Source organism: Nyctereutes procyonoides, unplaced genomic scaffold (assembly GCF_905146905.1).
Source record: "Nyctereutes procyonoides isolate TBG_1078 unplaced genomic scaffold, NYPRO_anot_genome, whole genome shotgun sequence".
In the NCBI taxonomy this organism is placed as follows: Eukaryota; Metazoa; Chordata; class Mammalia; order Carnivora; family Canidae; genus Nyctereutes; species Nyctereutes procyonoides.
Genome location: NW_026575049.1, coordinates 42,458,443 through 42,479,992, shown reverse-complemented (window position 1 = coordinate 42,479,992; position 21,550 = coordinate 42,458,443). Strand labels below are relative to the sequence as shown.

The 21,550-nt window shown below is 41.6% G+C and overlaps 1 protein-coding gene across 1 annotated transcript in view; it reads right to left on the bottom strand.

Moving 5' to 3' along the window:
* Positions 1-16,221: 16,221 nt before the first annotated feature.
* The window catches only part of RFX8 (regulatory factor X8), a 56,480-nt gene continuing 51,151 nt past the window's right edge, over positions 16,222-21,550 (bottom strand). The window contains exon 14 of the mRNA XM_055328630.1: positions 16,222-16,558. Within this exon, the coding sequence (XP_055184605.1) occupies positions 16,418-16,558 (141 nt within the window). The 3' untranslated portion in view covers positions 16,222-16,417. The remainder of the gene's footprint in view (positions 16,559-21,550) is intronic.

The window sequence follows — 21,550 nt, the reverse complement described above, 5'->3', positions numbered from 1 at the left end:
CCTCTGAACCTCTGCTTATGGCATTCCCTTATCTGCCCCTATGGAGACATGGTCTGCGCTAGATTTCCTTTCCTATTCTTTTCTTTTCTTTTTTTTTTTTAAGATTTTTTATTGGGGATCCCTGGGTGGCTCAGCGGTTTAGCACCTGCCTTTGGCCCAGGGAGCGATCCTAGAGTCCTGGGATCGAGTCCGGTGTCAGGCCCCCTGCATGGAGCCTGCTTCTCCCTCTGCCTGTGTCTCTGCCTCCCTCCCTCCCTCCCTCTCTCTCTCTCTCTCCCTCCCTCCCTCTCTCTCTCTCTCTCTGTATCATAAATAAATAAATAAATATCTTAAAAAAAACTAAAGATTTTTTTATTTATTCATAGAGACAGAGAAAGAAGGGCAGAGACACAGGCAGAGGGAGAAGCAGGTTCCACACCGGGAGCCCGATGCAGGACTCGATCCCGGGTGGCTCCAGGATCACGCCCCAGGCCAAAGGCAGGTGCCAAACCGCTGCGCCACCAGGGCTACCCTCTGCTCTAGATTTTCTTTCTTTCTTTCTTTCTTTCTTTCTTTCTTTCTTTCTTTCTTTCTTTCTTTCTTTTTTTTTAATTTTTTTTAATTTTTATTTATTTATGATAGGCACACAGTGAGAGAGAGAGAGGCAGAGACACAGGCAGAGGGAGAAGCAGGCTCCATGCACCGGGAGCCTGACGTGGGATTCGATCCCGGGTCTCCAGGATCGAGCCCTGGGCCAAAGGCAAGCGCCAAACCGCTGCGCCACCCAGGGATCCCTCTTTCTTTCTTTCTTTCTTTCTTTCTTTCTTTCTTTCTTTCTTTCTTTCTTTCTTTCTTTCTTTCTTTCTTTCTTTCTTTCTTCTTTTTAAATTATTTATTTATTCATGGAGACAGAGAGAGAGAGGCAGAGACACAGGCAGAGGGAGAAGCAGGCTCCATGCAGGGAGCCCGACATGGGACTCGATCCCGGGTCTCCAAGATCACACCGTGGACTGAAGGCAGTGCTAAACCACTGAGCCACCCGGGCTGCCCTGCTCTAGATTTTCTATCCAAAATCTGATAGTCCTACTTCCAATTTATTACGGATGAAAGAAACAGGAGCTCGCACTAGCATTTTTGTAGCTCTTTTGGCAAATGTTACATGGTGCAGTAACCAGGGGATCTGTTGCCTACTCTGTCCCCCAATCCATCTGCCTCCTCCTTTCCCTTCTCTTCAAAGCCTTTCTTTTTTTAAAAAGTCGGCTTCATCTCCTGGGTGCCCTCCAAGCTGACCTCCTCCCACCCCACCCCCCACCTTTCCACGATGCCCTCTTTCTACCGAGAGCCTAAGGGGAGGCCTGGTATTCTCTCCAGTGATCGCCTCTCCTCCGTGGCTCTGCCATCCTTTCGTGCTGCTGACTTGCCAACCTCTCTCACTCGCCCCAGAGTGATGCGTGCCACGGTCTTGGAGAGGCAGCGTAGCAAGTTATTAAAAACGTGGGCTCTTTCAAATGACTTCAAATGAATCCAAATCCTGCTCTATGGCCTACTAGCTGTGTCTGCAAAATAAGGACAGTCACATCTATCCCAGTGGCCTAGGAGGTGCACGGAGCCGCCACGCCAGATCCGTGTAGCACAGCCGCTTCCCCTGCCCCGGCTCTGCAGGCAGCAGGGCAAGCGCCGCGGCTACTCCTGCCACCGATGCTCTTGTTCTTGACTGTCGGGCTGCGTCTTACTGTGAGGCTCTGGTGAAGGTGGGTGTTGTCCTCTGCCGCCCCAGCACATGATGTGAAGAAGAAATGCCTAATTCTTACTGTTCATTGCCAGCAGGATCAAGTCCAGGTTCCTTAATTCGATATACAGGACCCCTGTAACCTGGTCCCTGCCTGTCTGTCTGTCCCTGGCCATCCTCCACTGCATCTCCCTCGCACACTCTGCTGCAGTCATACCAGCCTCTTTGTGGTGCTACAGTCAGCGAACACCCGCACTGGCACCATGTAGATAATGCAATTACCATTCTGATCTACTTGTGTCCTCACTCTTTATCCCTCTGTTCATTCATCAGGCTACATGATAATAATTTGAGAATATTTTGATTAAGAGATAGGACATATGCAGCAAATGCATAAAATACATGTGTACGATTTAAAGAATCACTAACAAGAAAATCTGCTAAAATCATTCAGTGAGGAAATATTACCATTACCATTACCAGTTCCCCAGAAGCTCTCCATATATCCCCCTCCCCAAATCACAACGCCCTGCCCCCTCTCCTGGAGGTAATTACCATCTTGTCATTTGTGACACACATTCTTTGCTTTTCTTCATAGTCTGACTTCCTACGTATGCACCCTCAATGCTATGGATTCATCTTATTTTGAACTTCATATAAATGAAATCATACTTAATGTATTTTTTGTGTCTGCGTTCAGTCAAAATTCTGTTTGTGGGAATCACCCTTGTTTTGTTGTTTGTGGATGTATATGGCAATACTTTGCATTGTGTGACTATCTGACCATTTATTCAAGTACTGTCAGTAGATGTTTTGATAGGTTTTATTATTCAGGTAAAGTGAGGCCGGCAGATCAAGAGATGACTGCCATGGCAAAGGTAATTTACTCTACTCGTAGATCTCAAGAAAAGGGATCTTTGACTAATGTGGACAGGAGCCCTAGGATAAATACTCCCCATTTCCAGGTCACGGGTGGGCAATTTACTTTACACAGTTTCTCGGGGGGTATCCAGCAGGAATGAGCATGGGTTGCTCACCCCCTTCGAATGGTTTTCCTTCCTCACTGGTTCAATCATTCAAATGATGCGCCACTTCTGTTCTTCAGGACTGACTACATCCCGAAGTAAACTACTGTGTGCCAAGTCCTGGTCTCAGAACTTTGGAGGAACCTAAGCTAAGGCACTGGTGCACACATTCAAGAGTTTCTCTAGGAAATATCACTTGTAGTAGGATAGCTGATTGTGGGGTATAAGCGTGCTTAATTTTATTATATAATGTCAAACTGATTTCCACAATAATTGTACCAGTTTACATTGCTACAATCAGTGTATGATAGTTGCTGTTGCTCCACATTCTCATCAATACAGATTATTGTCAGATTTCCTGGTTTTTGACTCCTCCACCCAGTCTAGTGGATAAATAATGGTAATGAGTGATTTTTGTTTTAATGACTAATGTGGTTGGTTGATTACCTTTTCATACTTTTATTGGCCAGTTGGATATCCTCTTTTGTGAAACGCCTTAATGTCTTTTGCCCATTTTTATTGGGTTGCCTGTGGGGTTTCTTTGGTACTGATTTGTAAGAGTTAATTTTATTTTCTGTATGCCAGTCTTTTGGTGTTGAAAAGTGCCACGGCTTGTCTTTGGGCAGCTGTTAATGCTCATGTTTTTATGCATCAACTTCACCGGGCTAAGGGATGCCTAGACAGCTGGTAAGACATCATTTCTGGGTGTGTCTGTGAGGGTGTATGGGGAAGAGATTAGTGTTTGAGTCCATAGATGAGCAAAGAAGATGGGTCGCACCACTGGGGGTGGGCATCACCCAGTCCTTAAGGGTCTGAATAGAGCTGAGACACCCATCTCCTCCTGCCCTTGGACATCAGCACTCTTGGTTCCCAAGTTTTCAGGTTCACGCTGAGATTTACTCCATTGATACCCCTGGTTCTCAGAGCTTTGGGTTTGGACCGAGACCACATAAGTGGCTTTCTGGGGCCTGCAGCTTGCAGTGGGCAGATCTTGGACTTCTCAGGCTCCATAATCACATGAGCTAATCCATGTTGTTCTATGGATCAGTAGTGCTTTCCTTTTTCTAGGTGACTAATATTCCCTCGTGTAGATATACCACATTTGTTTATTCATTCAACGGTTGATATTGTGTTGTTTGTTTTTTTTTTTTGCTGTTATGAATAAAGCTGCTAATAACGTTCACATACAAGTGTAGGTGGGGACACATGTCTTCATTTTTCTTGAGTAACACTTAAGAACAGGATTGCTGGGTTGGGTTGTGTGGTAATTATCAATTTACCTCTATAATGAATCATCAAGATTTTTTTTTCCTAAAGTGTCTATGCCATTTTGCATTCCCACTGACACTACATGACTGTTTCAATTGCTCCACATCCTTGGCAACACTTGGTATTGGGTGGCTTTTAATTTTAGCCATTTACTGGGTATGTAGTGATATCTCAATGCAGTTTTAATTTACATTTCTCCAATGACTATTAATATTGGGCAGCTTTTTATGTGCTTACCTACTTTTTACCTATCTTCTTTGGTGAAGTGTCTCTTTAATTCTTTACTCATTTAAAAAATCTGGTTGGGTCTTCCTATTGTTGAGTTGTGAGTTATTTTATATATTCTCCATACCAGTCTTTTTCCAGGTATGTGTTTTGCCAATATTTTCTCCCAGTTTATGGCTTGCATTTCCATATTCCTACCAGTGTCTTTTTAAAAATATTTTATTTATTTATTCATGAGAGACACAGAGAGAGAGAGGGGCAGAGACATAGGCAGAGGGAGAAGCAGGCTCCATGCAGGGAGCCTGACATGGGACTCGATCCCAGGTGTCTGGGATCCGGCCCTGGGCTAAAGGTGGTGCTAAACCGCTGAGCTACTGGGGCTGCCCTTACCAGTGTCTTTTGAAGAAAAAAACATTTAAAATTTTGATGGCATATAATTTACCAATTTTTTTCTTTCATGGTTTGTGCTTTCTATATTGTTTCTAAGAAATCTTTGCCTGACCTAAACCCATGAAAAATAGCTTTGATGTTGTATTCTAGAAGATTAATAGCTTTATCTCTTACATTTAAGTCTATAATCCATTTAAAGACATTTTCTGTATATGGGTGAGGTTCATTTTGTCCCCAGAGATTAGATTGATCCATCACTCTTTGTTAAAAAGACTATCCCTTCTTCTGACTTACATGTTATTGTTGTTTTAATATTTTCTTAATACAATGAGACATTGTTATTCTTTTATCCAGTCCACATTTATTCATTTTTAAATATTTTATTTATTTGAGAGAGAGAGAGAAACAGAGAGAGAGAGAATGCGCTAGTGGGGGGAGGGGGAGAGGGAGAGAATCTCAGGCGGACTCCCTGCTCTCAAGACCCTAAGATCATGACCTGAGCTGAAATCAAGAGTTGGATGCTTAACTAACTGGGACACACAGGCACCCCCAGTTCACATTTATTTAGATTTAGCCACATATTCTCCAATTTCCTCACTCTGTCTTTTCTTGTATCTCAGATCTTCCATCTGTAATCATTTTCTTTCCTCCTAAAGGCCCCATATCTAAATATCATCTAAAAGATCATTCTAAAGGAATTATATCCTTTAGAATTCACTTTAATGAGGGTCTACTAGTGGCAAACTCTCTGTCTGAAGTGTACTTCTCTTTCACTCTCAGCAAATATTTCTGCTGAGTATAGAATTCTAGCAATAGGCATGTCTTCAAGACATGGAAGTCATCATTCCACTTTTGGTATCCATGTTGCTGCTGAGAAGTCAGATTTCAGCCTCATGGCCACTCCTTTGAAGACCACTGCTCTTTAGTTCTCCTGTGGCTTTAAAACTCTTCTCTGTGTGTTTGGTATGCATCTGAGTGGGGGTTTCTTCCTCCTCCTTTACTTCTTCTTTCATTGGAAACATTTTAGACCTCTCTGGTCTTTAACCTTTTATATTTGTTGTCTCTTTATCTTTGTGCTACATTTTGGATAACTTATTATTGTGGACAGAAGCTTTGTGTCTACCCCCACCCCCAATTCATATGTTTAGGGGTAGCTATATTTGGGGATCGGGCCTCTCATGAAATAATTAAAGTTAAGTGAAGTTGTAAAGGTGGGGACTGATCTGACAGAATTAGTGACCTAATAAGAACACCAGAGAACTCTCTTTCTGTGTATGAGCACCAAGGAAAAGCCATGTGATGACATAGCGCAAGGGTGGCCATCTGCAAGCCAGGAAGAGAGCTCTTACCAGAAACTGAATCAGCTGGAAACTTGATCTTGGACTGCCCAGCCTCCAGAACTGTGAGAGAAGAACTTTCTGTTCTTTAAGCCACCCAGCCTGTGTATTTTTTTTTTCCAGCGGGTGTATTTTTTATGGTAACCTCAAGCATCTGAATACAATGAATATACTAAAATTGGTTTGTCCTTGAACCTATTGATGGATAATAATCTTGTTACCAGATATTGTCTATTATAGCTAAAGCATCTATAAGTACCCTTGTACAAGTCTTTTTGTGAATATATGTTTTCTTTCTTTTGGGTAAATACCTTGGAATAAAATCGCTGGCTGATAGAGTAGCTATATGTTTATAGAAAACTGTGTTATGGACGGAATGTTTGTGGCCCTGTCCATATGTGGAAGCTCTATCCCCCATTATGATGATATTTAGAGATGGGGCCTTTGGGAGGTGATGAGGATTAGATTAGGTCATAGGGTGAGACCCTATGATGGCATTAATGGCCTTATAAGAAGAGGAAGTGAGAAAGTTCTTCCACCCACCTTCCTGCCCTACTGTGTCTATGCACCAAGGAAAGCTGTGTAAGGACACAGCAAGAAGATAGATAGATGAAAGCTAGGGAGTGAACTTACCAGGAACTAAGTCATCTGACATCTTGATCTTATACTTCTAGCTTCCAGAATTGTGAGAAAATAAATGTCTGTGGTTTAAGCCACTCAGTTTATGATATTTTGTTATGACAGCCCAGGCAGACTGAAACACTGTCAAACTGTTTTCCAATATGATATTTACCATCTTATAGTCCTAGTAGCCTGGTAGCAGTGTATGAGTACCACATGAGGTCTCTAAATGATGCATGTGGTCATAGCACTTACACAGAAGAAGTTATTTTGAATTGGAACTTGGGTTACTTGGCTTAGTAACATTTTCCAGTGATTTTAGGTTTGTTTTACCATAAGCAATCCAGAATCATCGGGTATGTGTTGCTCTAGCAAAGGACTCTCCCACTAGGAAATACTCTCAAGTTTGGTTGTAGGAGACGGGCCATTGGTACCTTTACAAGAATATTTGACTAGTAATGGGAGAGAACAGATTGCAGATCTACTGCTCACCCATTACTTCCCACTCACAAATACTTTGTCAAGAACAATGAGAGGCATGTGGTAGGAGGAAATAGAGCACGGTTTAAAGTTTGAGGATGGGAATGTACAAGATGAGGCTGGGATGCCTTCTCGAGTTAGAAAAGAAAGCTAGAAAAGATTAATAGATCATGTCAGAAGAACACAGGAGGCAACTGGAAAGGTCTTCCCCTGGGAAAAGATGGAATAATTTAAGTATCAAAAAGAATAATAGTGGCAGTTATTTTAAACACTAAACATACATTTATTTACCGTACTCCTCAGCAATTGCTCTCCTGGGCATTTTTCCCAGAGAACTAAAACCATATGTCTCCCACAAAAACCTATAGACATCAGTGTTCACAGCAACTTTATTTGTAGCAGCCTCAAACTGGAAGCAACCCAAATGTCCCTCAATATGTGAATGGCTAAACAAATGGTTCTATCCGTATCATGGAATACTACTCAACAATAAAAATTGATACATGCAACAACTTGGGTGGATCTTAAAAGCATTATGTTGAGTGAAAAAAATATCAGTCTCAAAAAGTCACACATTGTATGATTTCATTTATATGACATTCTCAAAATGACAAAATTATAGGGATGGAAAACAGGCTAGTGGTTGCTAAGGGTTAATGATGGTGTGTGGGGGTGTATAACTATAAGGGGGTAGCATGAAGGAGCTCTTTGTGGTGGTGGAAGAGTTTTGTATCTTTTTTTAAAAAAAGATTTTATTTACTCATGAGAGGCACAGAGAGAGGCAGAGACATAGGCAGACAGAGAAGCAGGCTCTCTGTGGGGAGCCCAACGCAGGACTCAATCCCAGGACCCCAGGATCACGCTCTGAGCCAAAGGCAGATGCTCAACTGAGCCACTCAGATGACCCAAGAGTTCTGTATCTTGATTGTGGTAGTGGTTACACAAATCTACATGTGATAAAATGTCATAGAACTACACACACACAGCACCAATGTTGAATTCCTGTTTTTGATGTTGTACTATAATTGCATAAGATATAAGTCTAGCTAATGGTACTGGTCTCTTGAGTTAATAATGATGAAAAACAAAACAAAAGACAAAATCTCAAGAGTCTTCACTGGAAGTTATCAGGACATCTGATTTATTCTATTTTTTTAAAGATTTTATTTATTTAATCATGAGAGAGAGAGAGAGAGAGGCAGAGACACAGGCAGAGGGAGAAGCAGGCTCCATGCAGGGAGCCTGATGTGGGACTCGATCCCGGGACTCCAGGATCATGCCCTGGGCTGAAGTCAGATACTAAACCGCTGAGCCACCCAGGGATCCCTCCTACTCTATTTTTTTTCTAATGCAAAAATAATCTAAGCATTTATCCTGCCTTTCCTCTTATATTTCAATTATATTTCAAGGTAACCAATTGTTGATGAGGGAAAGATTTTCTTTCTAGATAAATTCCAGCTAATACATCTAGAAGGAAATAGAAAATGATAAAAAAAATCATTTTGCAACCCCTAATGAGGCAATCAATATAGGCAACAATAATCAATATATAAGTACAGCGCAGCCTGGGTGGCTCAGCAGTTTAGCACCTCCTTCAGCCCAGGACCTGATCCTGGACACCTGGGATCAAGTACCACATTAGGCTCCCTGCACGGAGCCTGCTTCTCCCTCTGCCTGTGTCTCTGCCTCTCTCTCTCTCTGTCTCTCATGAATAAATAAAATCTTAAAAAAAAATACTAAGTACAAGTTCAGGTGGAATTTTACACCAGTCTGGTAACACTTGAACCCTGGGATCGATCCTAATTCCTAATTTCACCAAATGTGGGACAAAGGACTGTCTTAGTCTGTTTGGGCTACAGTATCAAAATACCATAGACTAGGTGGTTCAAACAACAGACACTTATTTCTCACAGTTCTGGAGGCTGAGAAGTCCAAGATCAAGGTGCTGGCAGATTTGATGTCTGGTGAAGGTTCTCTTCTTGGCTTGTAGATGGCCACTTCACTGTGTGCTTAGATGACTTTTCCTCTTTTTTTCTTTTTATAAGAGCACTAATACCATCATGAAGCCCCCATCCTCAAGGCCTCATCTAATCCTAGTTGCCTCCCAAAGTCCCCACCTTTAAACACTGGGGTCTCGGGCTTCAACATATGAATTTTGGAGGAACACATTCAGCCCATTACAGTGACATCAAGTATTTCCTGATGTGATGCAGTGGTGTGAGCACAAGTAGGAAATGCACAGGGCTGTCTATGAAGTGTTTAAAATAATTTGGCCTGATCTCTGCAATGGGAGAAGATATATGCAACTGACACATCTGATAAAGGGTTAGTATCCAAAATAGATAAAGAACTTATCAAAATCGGGATGCCTGGGTGGCTCGGCAGTTGAGTATCTGCCTTTGGCTCAAGGCGTCGGGATCAGTCCCACATCGGACTCCCTGCAAGGAGCCTGCTTCTCCTCTCTGTGTCTCTGCCTCTCTTTCTAAGTCTCTCATGAATAAATAAAATATTTTTTAAAAAAGCATTTATCAGAATCAACATCCCAAAAACAAATAATCAGTTAAGGAAAGGGCAGAAGACACAAATAGGCATTTTCCAAAGAAGACATCTAGATGGCTAATAGATACAGGAAAAGGTGCTCAATATCACTCATCATCAGGGAAATACAAATCAAAACTACAATAAGATACCACTTCCCACCTGTGAGAATGTTCTTCACAGGAAACAGCAGATGTTGGCAAATATGTGAAGAAAGGGGAAACCTTCTTTTACTGTTGGTGGGAATGCAAGCTGGTCCAGTCACACTGGAGAACAATTTGGAGGTTCCTCAAAAAGTTAAAAATAGAGCTACCCTTATGACTCAGCAATTGCACTGCTACGTATTTATCCAAAGGATACAAAAATACTGATTTGAAGGGGCACCTGCACCCCAATGTTTATAGTAGCATTATCAACAATAGCCAAACTATGGAAAGAGCCCAAATATCCATCAACTGATGAATGGATAAAGAAGATGTAATATATATGAACAATGGAATATTACTCAGTCATCAAAAACAATGAAATCTTGTCATTTGCAATGATGTGGATGGATCTAGATCACTTATGCTAAGTGAAATAAGTCAGCCAGAGAAAGATAAATATATTACTTCACTCATATGTGGAATTTAAGAAACAAAACAGATGAACATAGGGGAAGGAAAAAGAAAGAGAGAGGGAAGCAAACCATGAGAGAATCTTAACTATAGAGAACAAACTAAGGGTTGCTGGAGGGAGTTGGTTGGGGAATGGGCTACATGAGTGATGGATATTAAGGAAGGCACTTAGTTGGGATGAGCACTGGGTGTTATATGTAAATGATGGATCTAAATTCTACTCTTAAAACCAATATTACATTCTATGTTAATTAACTAGAATTTATTTTTTAAATTTTTCCATAGAACTTTTATTTTTAATTGAATTTTATTTGAATGCAATTAATTAATATACAGTGTATTATTAGTCTCAGAGGTAGAGTTCAGGGATTCATCAGTTGCATATAACACTCAGTGCTCATTAGATCATGTACCGTCCTTAATGCCTATCACCCAGTTACCCCATTCCCCCACCTACCTTCCCTCCAGCAACCCTCAGTTTGTTTCCTATTAACGAACTGGAATTTAAATAAAAACTTGAAACAAAAAATTTGGCCTGAATCTGCCCAAGCTTCTATTTTAACTTCTAGATAACAGAAATATGGAATGCAATGGAACAGGTTATATAATTCAGAATGTGGAACACTCCATGGTACAAATGACTCCATTTCCTCAACAAATAAGTGGCATGAAAAATTATGGGTGTACGGTCATAGATATGAAAAGATTTAGGAGACATAGATGAAGTGCAATGTATGGGCCAACTGTTAAAATCTATTATTGAAGTAAGTAGCGAAATCTGGATGTGGGCTAAGAATTAGATGATAATGAAAGAATGTTGTTATATTTATTAGATGCGATAAAGGATTTTTTGCTAGGTAAAATATTCTGTTACAGAGACATTATCTGACAAGGGACTTGTATCCAGAACACCCAGAGACATCTACAACTCAGTAACAAGAAAACAAGCCTCTTTAAAAATGTGCAAATGGGATCTCTGGGTGGCTCAGTCCGTTAAGTGTCCAACTCTTGATTTCAGCTTAGATGATGATCTCAAGGGGAGATCAAGCCCTGTGTTGGGCTCCATGCTCAACAGGGAATCTGCTTGAGATTTTTCTCTCTCCCTCTCCCTCTGGCCCTCTCACCACTTGCATGCTCTCTCCCTCTCTCTAAAATAAATAAAATCTTTAAAAACTGAAAAATTAAAAAATTAAAATGTGCTAAGGATTTGAATAGACATTTCTTCTAAGAAGATATGCAAATGGCCAATAAGCACACGAGAAAATGTTCAACATTATTAGTCATTAGGGAAATGCACACCAAAACCACAATGAGATACCACTTCACAAAAAGACAGGTGATAAATATGCGGAACTTTTACCCATTTTTGATGAGAATATTCGGTCTGATAACAGGAAATAGGGGTGCTAACTGAATTAATGTTACTCATCTTTTGGGCAATTTTCTCTTTTTCAAATCCCCTGATAACAGCCAGGATTCCCTCCAGCCAGGATTCCCTGTGTACTATCCACACAATTGTTGGTCAAGCTTCCTAGGCTGTGGAGAAGTTTCATAAAATAAAGCTATTTCTTTGGAAAACAGTTGTGTTTTCTTTGGAAAACAGTTTGGCTGTTCTTGAAAAGGTTAAACATAGAGTTAGCATATGAACCAGTGGGATGCCTGGGTGGCTCAGCGGTTGAGCGTCTGCCTTTGACTCAGGGCCCGATCCCAGGGTTTGGGATCGAGTCCCACATCCGGCTCCTGCATGGAGTTTGCTTCTCCCTCTCCCTGTGCCTCTGTCTCTCTCTCATTAATAAATAAATAAAATCTTAAAAAGAAAATAAAAAGCATATGAACCAGCAATTTAGTTCCTAAGTATATACCCAAGATAAATGAAAATGTATGTCCACACAAAAACTTGTACACCAATGTTTATAGAGGTGTTATTCAAGTGGAAATGACGTCATTTCCATTTCCATTCAGGGAAAACAACCTAAATGAGGAATGGGTAAATGAGATGTGGTATATTCATCCAATAGAATACCATTTGTCAATAAAAGGAGTGGCTTCTAGGGGCTGGGAAGAAAGAGAGAAGAGAGGGTGACAGCTTTCCCCCCAACCTGTTACACCCAGCAACTTTGTCACCTCCTGGGTATGGAATAGGGTGGGTGGGGAGGGCAGGGGCACGTTCACTTCTGACTCACCCTTACCTGGAGTGTATAAACCTTTGGATATTCCAATTTGTGAGGTCTGCTATTAGACTCCACACCCTGGAGAGTTTCTGGTATTTGACTACTGCTCTCTTCCCCCTAGTGGCCATCAAACCTGAAGCTCAAAGTTGCATAGATTGGAAAAAGTAGCCTTGGTGCTCAGCTTATCTCACTTAACTCCACTTTCTCTTAGATTTTGATCGGGAGGGCTTTTTCTTTTTTTTCCATCTAGTCAGCTTTCTGATGCTTTTAAGAAGACATTTCCTATTTTTTTCCAACACATATAGTTGCTTTCACCTGATGAATTCATTCCAATATAGTAGCTTGCCATATTTCTGAAACCAATATTGATTTTAAATCCTTAATAGTTTTAAGTTCATGGTCATTAACTTCAAGAGGCCACTGGGGCTGCCTGGGAGAGCTACTCAACTACCCTGATTCATTGTCCCACCCTTCTAGAAGATTCTCACAATTTCTTTTTTCTTTCTTCAGATCTCTTTTCAAATTACACCTTGTGACAGAGACCTTGCTTGAGAACCCTGTAAGAAGCAACACCTGCCTCCCCATCATTATCTCCATTATTGTGTATTATTTTAACTATTATACTAGGTAATAGCAATAGCTACCTAACATATCAGACTTCTGTTGATTAGTTTGGTGTTGGTCTTCTACCAGGAATATAAGCCCACAAGGAGCAGGGATTTGCCTGTTTAGTTCCATGATGATCCCCGATGCTTAAAGAGTAGCACATGAAAAAGAATACATATGACAAATAATTTTGGAACACATCACTATACATTTTAGATCAAATGCCTGTGTTTGCAAGATCTGTCTGTTGCCAGAATGTTGGTAGGCTTCCAATTTTTTTTTTATTTTTAACTTATTTATTAATGAGAGACAGAGAGAGAGAGAGGCAGAGACACAGGCAGGCAGAAGGAGAAGCAGGCTCCATGCAGGGAGCCTCATGCGGAACTCGATCCCGGGTCTCCAGAATCACGCCCTGGGCCGAAGGCAGGCGCTAAACCGCTGAGCCACCCAGGCACCCTCCCTTCCAATGTAACATCACTGTGGGTACAGTTTTATGTTCCAAGATCTATGTACTGTTTGATGTGCTTCTCTTTCTGCAAGCACCATATTGACACTAGTGATGGGCCCTGGGAAGATTTCTGTTTGTACAGGGGCTCATTATTATTTCTATTTCAAATGACTGTTTCAGGAAATATTATTGCCTCTGTGGTAGATGGCTGAGTGAGTCCAGCCAAGGTTCACGGGGTCCGGCCCAGATCAGCATAACCGTCCAAACAACCTGAGGACCCATGGGGGGAATAATACACACATTGTGGCTGTTTGAAGCCATTAAGGCTTAGGCCGCAATCGTGAAGTGATAGATGGTGCAAGCAGGAAACAGTCTTTGCCACTCGCTCTGTAAATTATTTCTGGCTCTTTGATAAAAACCCAGGTTTGGGGAAGGGGCCAGAGGGAGGTCCTATTTATGCTCACGTTCACGTTCACATCATAGACCACCCGTCACTTTCAATCGTAAGCACTGCCATGATTTCAAATCCACTTCTTCATGGTTAAGTGAGGTTGTCTGGATCTAAGGGTGACTTTGTTTACATTCGGGTGCCCATGTCAGAAGGACGTCACAAAGCTGCTGTGCTGAGTGCTTACAGATACCAAGAATCTGTGAAGCCTTACCAGAGTGTTCTGTCCAGGCAGGGCTGCTCTTTGGCGGTCTAGATAGCTCTTTGAAGACCTTGGGACAGTAGCTCCTGCCGTGGCGAGGCTACTCCTTGCTGGCCGTGGTGCAAACCATGCAGTGGCCCCCTGAAGGGGATCCTCTTCCCCACCAACACCAGCGCTTTCGCTCTGCTAGCAAGGTGCTCCAGGGACAAGGCGCCTTCAATCTGTGCTGGCAGCTGGCCCTCAGCTCTTGGTTGGCGAAGCTGACTCTTCTGAGAACCAACTTGTGGAAAGGCACACCTCAATTAAATTTGGATTTTATATCTTTCATCTCCCCTTTGCCTGGAACAGTAGTGTAATTAATCTATTACTGGTTTGGAGTATGTTATTTCTTTATTGGCTCATGAAGAGACATTATCCTGGATGCTGCTGGCTTGTGACATATTATTATTATAAATTATAATTCCCGCAGTGAACTTCCGTTAAATGAGTTATTGGCAAAGACAATCTTGGTCTCTGAGCATAATTTGCCATGAATGAAACAAGAACCCTCTCTGTTGAGTAATTAGAATGTCCGATCCAGTGTAATAACCCAAATGTCAAACTTTATTAAGGATAAGAGCTTCTCCTCTCTCCTGGCTGAGAACTCTGTTGGGTGTTGAGGGAGGTGGATGTGGTTAGATTCTCAGCTTCCTTGCTCGGTCTCCTGCCTCAGCTCACAAGGGGTAGACTGAGAGGGAAAAACACAGATGTGCAGGGCAGGTGTGGTTCCATTTTTGTATCAGGACTCATGGGCCCTGGTGGCTTTTCAACCTGGCTTACTGTCTCTTGAACTCCAGTGTGCTTCTTAGCCATTCTCCCACCAGAAACTTCCAAAACGATCCCCATTATGTATGTAATGCCTTCTATCTATAAAAATACATTTTCGGATATAATATAAAGCAGAAAAGTAATCAAATCAAACCACAAACTTTGTGACCCTTTTTCACAAGGTGAACACACTTGTACGGCCACCCCCTACCCCAGCCAGGAACTGGAGACTCTATGAGGGTCCCAGAAACCCCTTCTTCTCTTCTTTCTTACAACCCACCCCCATCCCCTACCCTAACTTCTAACCCTAGAGATACACAATTCAGATTGTTGCCTTTGACAAACCTGGTTGGCTTTTTCAAGGACAGAATGTCCTCTGCTAGTTCTCAGCTTATCAGTTTACCCCAAAATATGCAAACAAAATTCACTGTTCCCAGACTGATACATCTTGTTGTTACCTTTGTTTCTTCACTCAGTCTCCCATCCCTTTACTTACATGTGAGCAAACAAATGATATGCTAAGTTATTGAACAGTGAGCAAAGGAGTATCTCTGAGTTATTCTTTGATAGACAACCCCTCCCAGAGAGCTTAAGGAATGAGGTAACATATTAAAGGTTGGGGGGAGGGCCCTGAAATATGATTACTTCTTTAACTATAAAGATGAAGAATTCTTAATGGATCTCGAGACATATAGTTCTTAGGTTTCTTTAAGACTTCCAAGCATTTAGGGAAACCTAACTCATTTCTTAAATAATATGAGATCAATAAAATATTATCTCTTCTCTCCACTTACACCAGAAATCATGTTGAGCATGAATTGTTAAATTCCTTTTAAATATTATAATCGGTTATATAAAAATTGATCTGGTTTAACAGGGATCTATTCTTAGTTTCAGCATTCCTTAGGATTTTGCAACAGAGAGGAATGAAAAGTGATTCAAAGCAGGACATCATTTGCTGCAGACACTACTGCTTTCACAATTCCACCTCACTTTACGAATATTCTTAGTGGACCACTGTGTAAGCCTAACGGTGGGTTCAAATTGCATTTTGCCTGTCCCTCACTGCCTGAGGGGATCTTTCTGCAAGGGGAAGAAAAATGTTACCATTGGCATTCTATGGCTTGTATCAGTTTGTGTTCTTCAAACTTTATCTTTCTCTAGAGATCTATCCATTTCTCTCCTCCCAACAAGATTTCTCAAATTTCTCTTCTGTTAAGTCCCCAACAAACATACTCAAAAATCCCTAAAGAAAAGCAACAGAAGCAACAATTATTCTCCAAATCAGTTTATGAGATTCATCAAAACTGGCTCCTTGAAATACAAACGCAAAACAGACAATGCTACCTCTCCCATGTACAGAAAATCTTCTTTCTAATCAATATAAAAGCTTTAGCATTTAATATATCTTTATTTTTATTTTTTTTCATTTAATATATTTTTAAGAGTGAAAAATCTGTCTTCTCGTGTCCTATTCAAATAATAACCTTATATATTAGCATTGTTTTCCCTGAAAAAAATATTTTCAGAGCTTTGGGGGTACATCTGATATGTGAATTACAAATTTTTGTCCATCTTTTAGGGTCACAAGGGCTTCTTGTCCCACAGGAAGGCTGAGTTTGACAGTGCTTTCCATGGCCCTGTCTTCTAGTAATACCTGGATGAGCTGCAAGGAGGAAATGTTTAAATGGCAGGGAAAGATAAAAAAAAAGAAGTTACTCCCTGTTGCAGGACCCACCACTTGTATCCTTCTACCATGCCCTCAACCCACCTAAACCGCAAGCCTGTGCCCTTATTTATTCCTACTACATGAGGTCCTAATTTCTCTGAGGAATGCTCAAGGCCTGGTGAGGACTTCAGGGAAGGAGTCTCATCCATGGGATGGTGCAAGAGAGAGGGGCCACGGGGAGGGGAGGCAGGTGGGCTCTCTTTAGGAAAAGGAGTAGGCCTGCAGTTGTTTGGGAGGAGCAGAGATCAAACCAATACTCTGCTATTAAAGACAGGGGTGAGTGTGGATCCATTGTCAGAAAGGAACCTGTGAAATGTCCATGGGGCTCCAGGTGGCTGGCTGAAAAGCTCATCGCTTTGGCTGCCTTCCAGATGGATACCAATCCCTGTATTCTTGGCTCAAATTCCCACATAGATCCTCCCTCCACCATCCATCAAACATACCAGTAGATAAGGGATGGGCGGGGGGGGGGGGCATGAAAAAAGCCATTGATTAAATTAACACTCCTGGGTACTAATAGATTTGAGAGATTCACAGATTCTGATGTTAGCTTAGTGCCTGCTCTTGGATAAGGCATCTAACTTGCCTGAGCTGGCCTTGCTATCAGAGAAAAAAGGATAATATGCCTCCTTTCCCTTAGCTCCAATGGTACTTGGAAGATTAGTAAATCCTTGGACATGATTACTTTTAAACTGATAGATACATATTTTCTTGGTGTGGTTTCATCGATAACCTCCTTCACTCCCCAGAAGTGAATACATTTTGACAAGGATGTGCACAAGACAACTTCAAATGCAAGGTTAGTGAAATTATTTTTCATTCTTTCTCCCTAAATTTGACAATAACCATCACCACCCAATGAGAGGATGTTTCTCTTCTCTCTCAAAAAAATCATCTTTACCTTTGTCCTATAGCTAAAGAGTCATTTGTTTTTAAATATTTTTGCCATGCTTTAATCCTTCCTTGAGTATATACCCTAAAGTGAAAAATGTTTAGTATGTTATTTATTTTTTATTTCTAAATATATATTTTTTTTATTTTTAAGTGATCTCTACACCCAATGTGGGGTTTCAACTTACAACCCCGAGATCAAGAGCCAGATGGTTTACCAACTGAGCAAGCCAGGTGCCTCCATGTGGTATGTTTTTAAAAAGAATATTTCTTATTTAATATCAGTATGATTTTTTACTTTATTCTTAAAGACTCCTTGGCACCTTCCTATCTTGAATGTTGTTGGAATGTAGAAGAGTGACAGATGGATATGCAAGTCCAGAATGCTGACTTCGGATGTTATCATAGGTGCAGGGCAGCACTAAATTGTTCAAAGAATGAGGAAGCCACAGATGTACCGCTGAATGAGGCGTTAACTCGTGGCAGATGAATGCAGATGGGACACAGAGGGTGTGCTTTTTTGTTGATGATGAGTGCAAATGCTGAATAATGAATGCAATAAAAATTAGATGAGCGTAACTTTTTGGTGTTAGAGTGTTTAAGTCATTATAGCTAATTCAGCAGACATGCACAAATAGAAGCAGGTTTAATTAATCTCTAATGCATATTACCTTGGATTATCTGACATTCATCTGCCTGTATTGCTTTATGATGTAGTTCAATTAAGTATTTAATGTTTTTCTCTATTGTTTCCACCAATTAAATATAGGTCAAAGCCCACTGCAATGAACTTTGGAGTTGCTAGGAGATTGGGTGGAGTGTCAATGGAAAGGCACTCAGATTAGGTTTCTTTGGAGAAATAATAATGATGACTAACGGTTATGGGTAATTACTATGTTCAAGAATTTTGTAACGATTGGCTTATTTAAATTTCATAACAGCCCTATGGGATTAGATATTATTATTCCCATTTTGTAGATAGGGAAACTGAGGAACAGATAAATTAAAGAACTTGCACAAGGTTCTCAGCTAAGAGGTGGAAGATGGGGCATTTGAACCCAGGAAGTTAATGTACATAGAATTTCCCACTTATATTCCCAAATCTTCAGACTTGAAGGTATTTTTTATTTATTCTTGAATCACCACTTTTGGACTTAAAGCACATAGTAGCATCTTCTGGGAGAGAGAAAGTGCTAGAAAAGGATGGTCTTGCAAGGAGATTTACAAAGGTTTGACTCCCTGCTCTGTCAATTACTAGTGAGGTGACCTTAGGAACATTACTTGACACCTCATGAGCTCAGTTATGCTATCTGCGAAATGGAGGCAATGATGGCATATCTTGAGTTGCTGAAGTGATGCATTTAAATGCCCAGCATAAGGAGCTGACAGTGTCTGCTCTCCAGCAGCTTCCAGCTGTGGCCAAAGAAGTGAAAATTTACTCCCAGTTATCTTGGTGATCAGGGGGCATGTCAGATTATCTACAGTCCTAGTTCTCTCCCCAGCCAGGGAGTAGAGAGATGTACACACTTGGAAATGAGTGTCTAGTACAATTGCTTGTCCTGCTAGGGTTCCATAGAATGTTCCAAAGTGTACTCAGGCAGACTTCCTACTGGCCAGCCCTTGTGGGACCCTGTTGTCAGGACAGGGCACATCATCCAGAGGGTCAGGGTGCCGGGAGAGACATGCCCCTGGGCACAGCCTGGCCAATGGATCTGACTGAGCCTTCTGACAATAGCCCTGAAATACTAGCTCATGAGTGATCTCTTAAATGTCCCTGGCTGTTCCTCTCCTAAGGGGGCCCCTGCCACTGGGTCCCTGATTTGAGGCAAGTATGTCACTATATCACTATTTCATCCCTATCTGGCATATGTGCTTCACATACACACTCACAGAGGAAGTGAGTTTCTTATTTATAGACACACATCTGAATCTCCTTCACCAACAGCATCAAAGGCAGCTGGATATATGAACTTACGATTGCAAAGTAAGAAAGCAAAGACCAAAGGCAGAGAATTTGTAAACCTGAGATGCATTTTTTTTGCTCCTGCTCATATTATTTTTGTCTAGTATGGTGTTCCATCCACACATTGCTCAATAACATGGTTCTCTGGGGGTGCCTGGGTGGCTCAGTCGGTTAAGTGCCTACCTCCTGGTTATAGCTTAGGTCATGATCCCAGGGTCTTGGGATCGAGCTCCTTGTCGGGCTCCCCACTCAGCGGGGAGTCTGCTTGTGGATTTTCTCCCTGTGTCCCTTCCCCTTCTCCCCAGAGACCGAGAGCTCTCTCTCTCTCTCTAAAAATAAATACATCTTTATTTAAACACACACACACACACACAAGGTTCTCTGCACTCTGGAATACTTGGAATGAGAGTTTGTTCAGGAAGAAAAGGTCCCTGGGAGGTTCTGGTTATTATGATGACTGACTGGAGGGCACGAACAGTTTCAGGCTATGACTCAGTCCCATGGTCAAGACCACTGTAACTCAGGTGAAGGGCAATGCCTCTGCCTGGGTCTCCTACTCAGCTCAACTCCTCATCTTTCCCAAAGGGGAAGGAACTTGAGGGTGCAATAGAAATAGTATGCAAAGTGGCTAAACTTCCAAACGTGTATAGAAGTTTTAGAAATTAGTACTAAGACAATTGTCTTTACACCAGCCATCCCTGCTTCCTCAGTCAGCAGAGTAGTTTTGGCAGCTTGTTCCATCAGTCTGGCTCCTCTTTCTGGCACTCAAGGCCCCTGCACATCTGCAACCCGTGTCATAATCTTCTGGGGGCATGGATCACCTTCTTCTGATCTTGTGTTATGGGAGAAGAATGGATTGGAGAATAGGCAGGCCAGGGCTCCACTCTCTATTCCATTATTTAGTGCTGTGTGACTTTGTGCAAATCACTTAGCTTCTCCAAGCCTCAGTTACCTCAGCCATGGCATGACAGTGATAGCAACAAATATTCCACAGGACTGTATGGTTTCGAGATAATGTATATAAAGGGTGTGTAGTGGGTGTTAGATAAATAGCAATTCCTTTTTTTTTTTTTTTGAGAGGGACAGGGGAGGGGCTTAGGGAGAGGGAGATAGAGAATCTTTTTTTTTTAGAGTGGGGAGGGGCAGAGAAAGAGAGAGAATCTTAAGCAAGTTCCACACCTGGCATGGAGCCTGATGCAGGGCTCAATCTCACAACCCTGAGATCATGACCTGAGCTGAAATCAACAGTCAGACGTTTAACAGGCTGAGCCACCCAGGTGCCCCAGCAATTCTCATTTTTACATCTTTGAAGAGATAACCCAATTCTATCTTTTCAAAATCCAAAACACCAGACGTGCTTTCAGCGCTTATGTCTTAGTTGAGTTAGCTCAGTTAGTCTTACCATGCCTGGTAAGCTCTGGAAAGACAAGACCCAGGCCATCCAAATCTTCCATACCTCTAAGTGTGCCAGGTACCTATCTATGCACCACAAACTTGAGCCGACCAGTGATCAACATATAAGCTACTATAATCACCTCTGGCAAAATCTCCCAAAGCCAAGATGAATCTAGAATTGTGTATCATTGTTTGGACAAAGTGATCTTTATGGGTTTCTTTTTCTTTCTTTCTTTTTTTTCTTTATGGGTTTCCTAACCATATGATAGTGTTAGGAGTTAGCTGACCAGGTGGGTAGTCAGGGCCAGGGTCCCCAACAAGAAAATATGGAGTCAGGACAGCTAAAATAAAACAGCATTGACAATCTGCTTTGCAGGCCTTGCAGAACTAACTTCTGCAAAATGTCCTAAAACAAGACAATTAACCACAAAGCATTTGTCAATATCATGGGCAAGGGGCAGTGAAGACTGAAGCCCCCAGATGTCAACAAAACAAGACCATCAGCACATGGACATTAACCAAATGGGTAGACAGATAAGTGACCAAAGCCCTGATTGGCATGACTCAGCATACCTTGACTGCTTAAGAAAGTTCTGCAAAAGAGCTCATAAAAAACCCTAAACTTAGAAATTCCGAGGGTAACCCACTCAGGCTCCCTTCCCTCTCAGGGAGCTTTATAC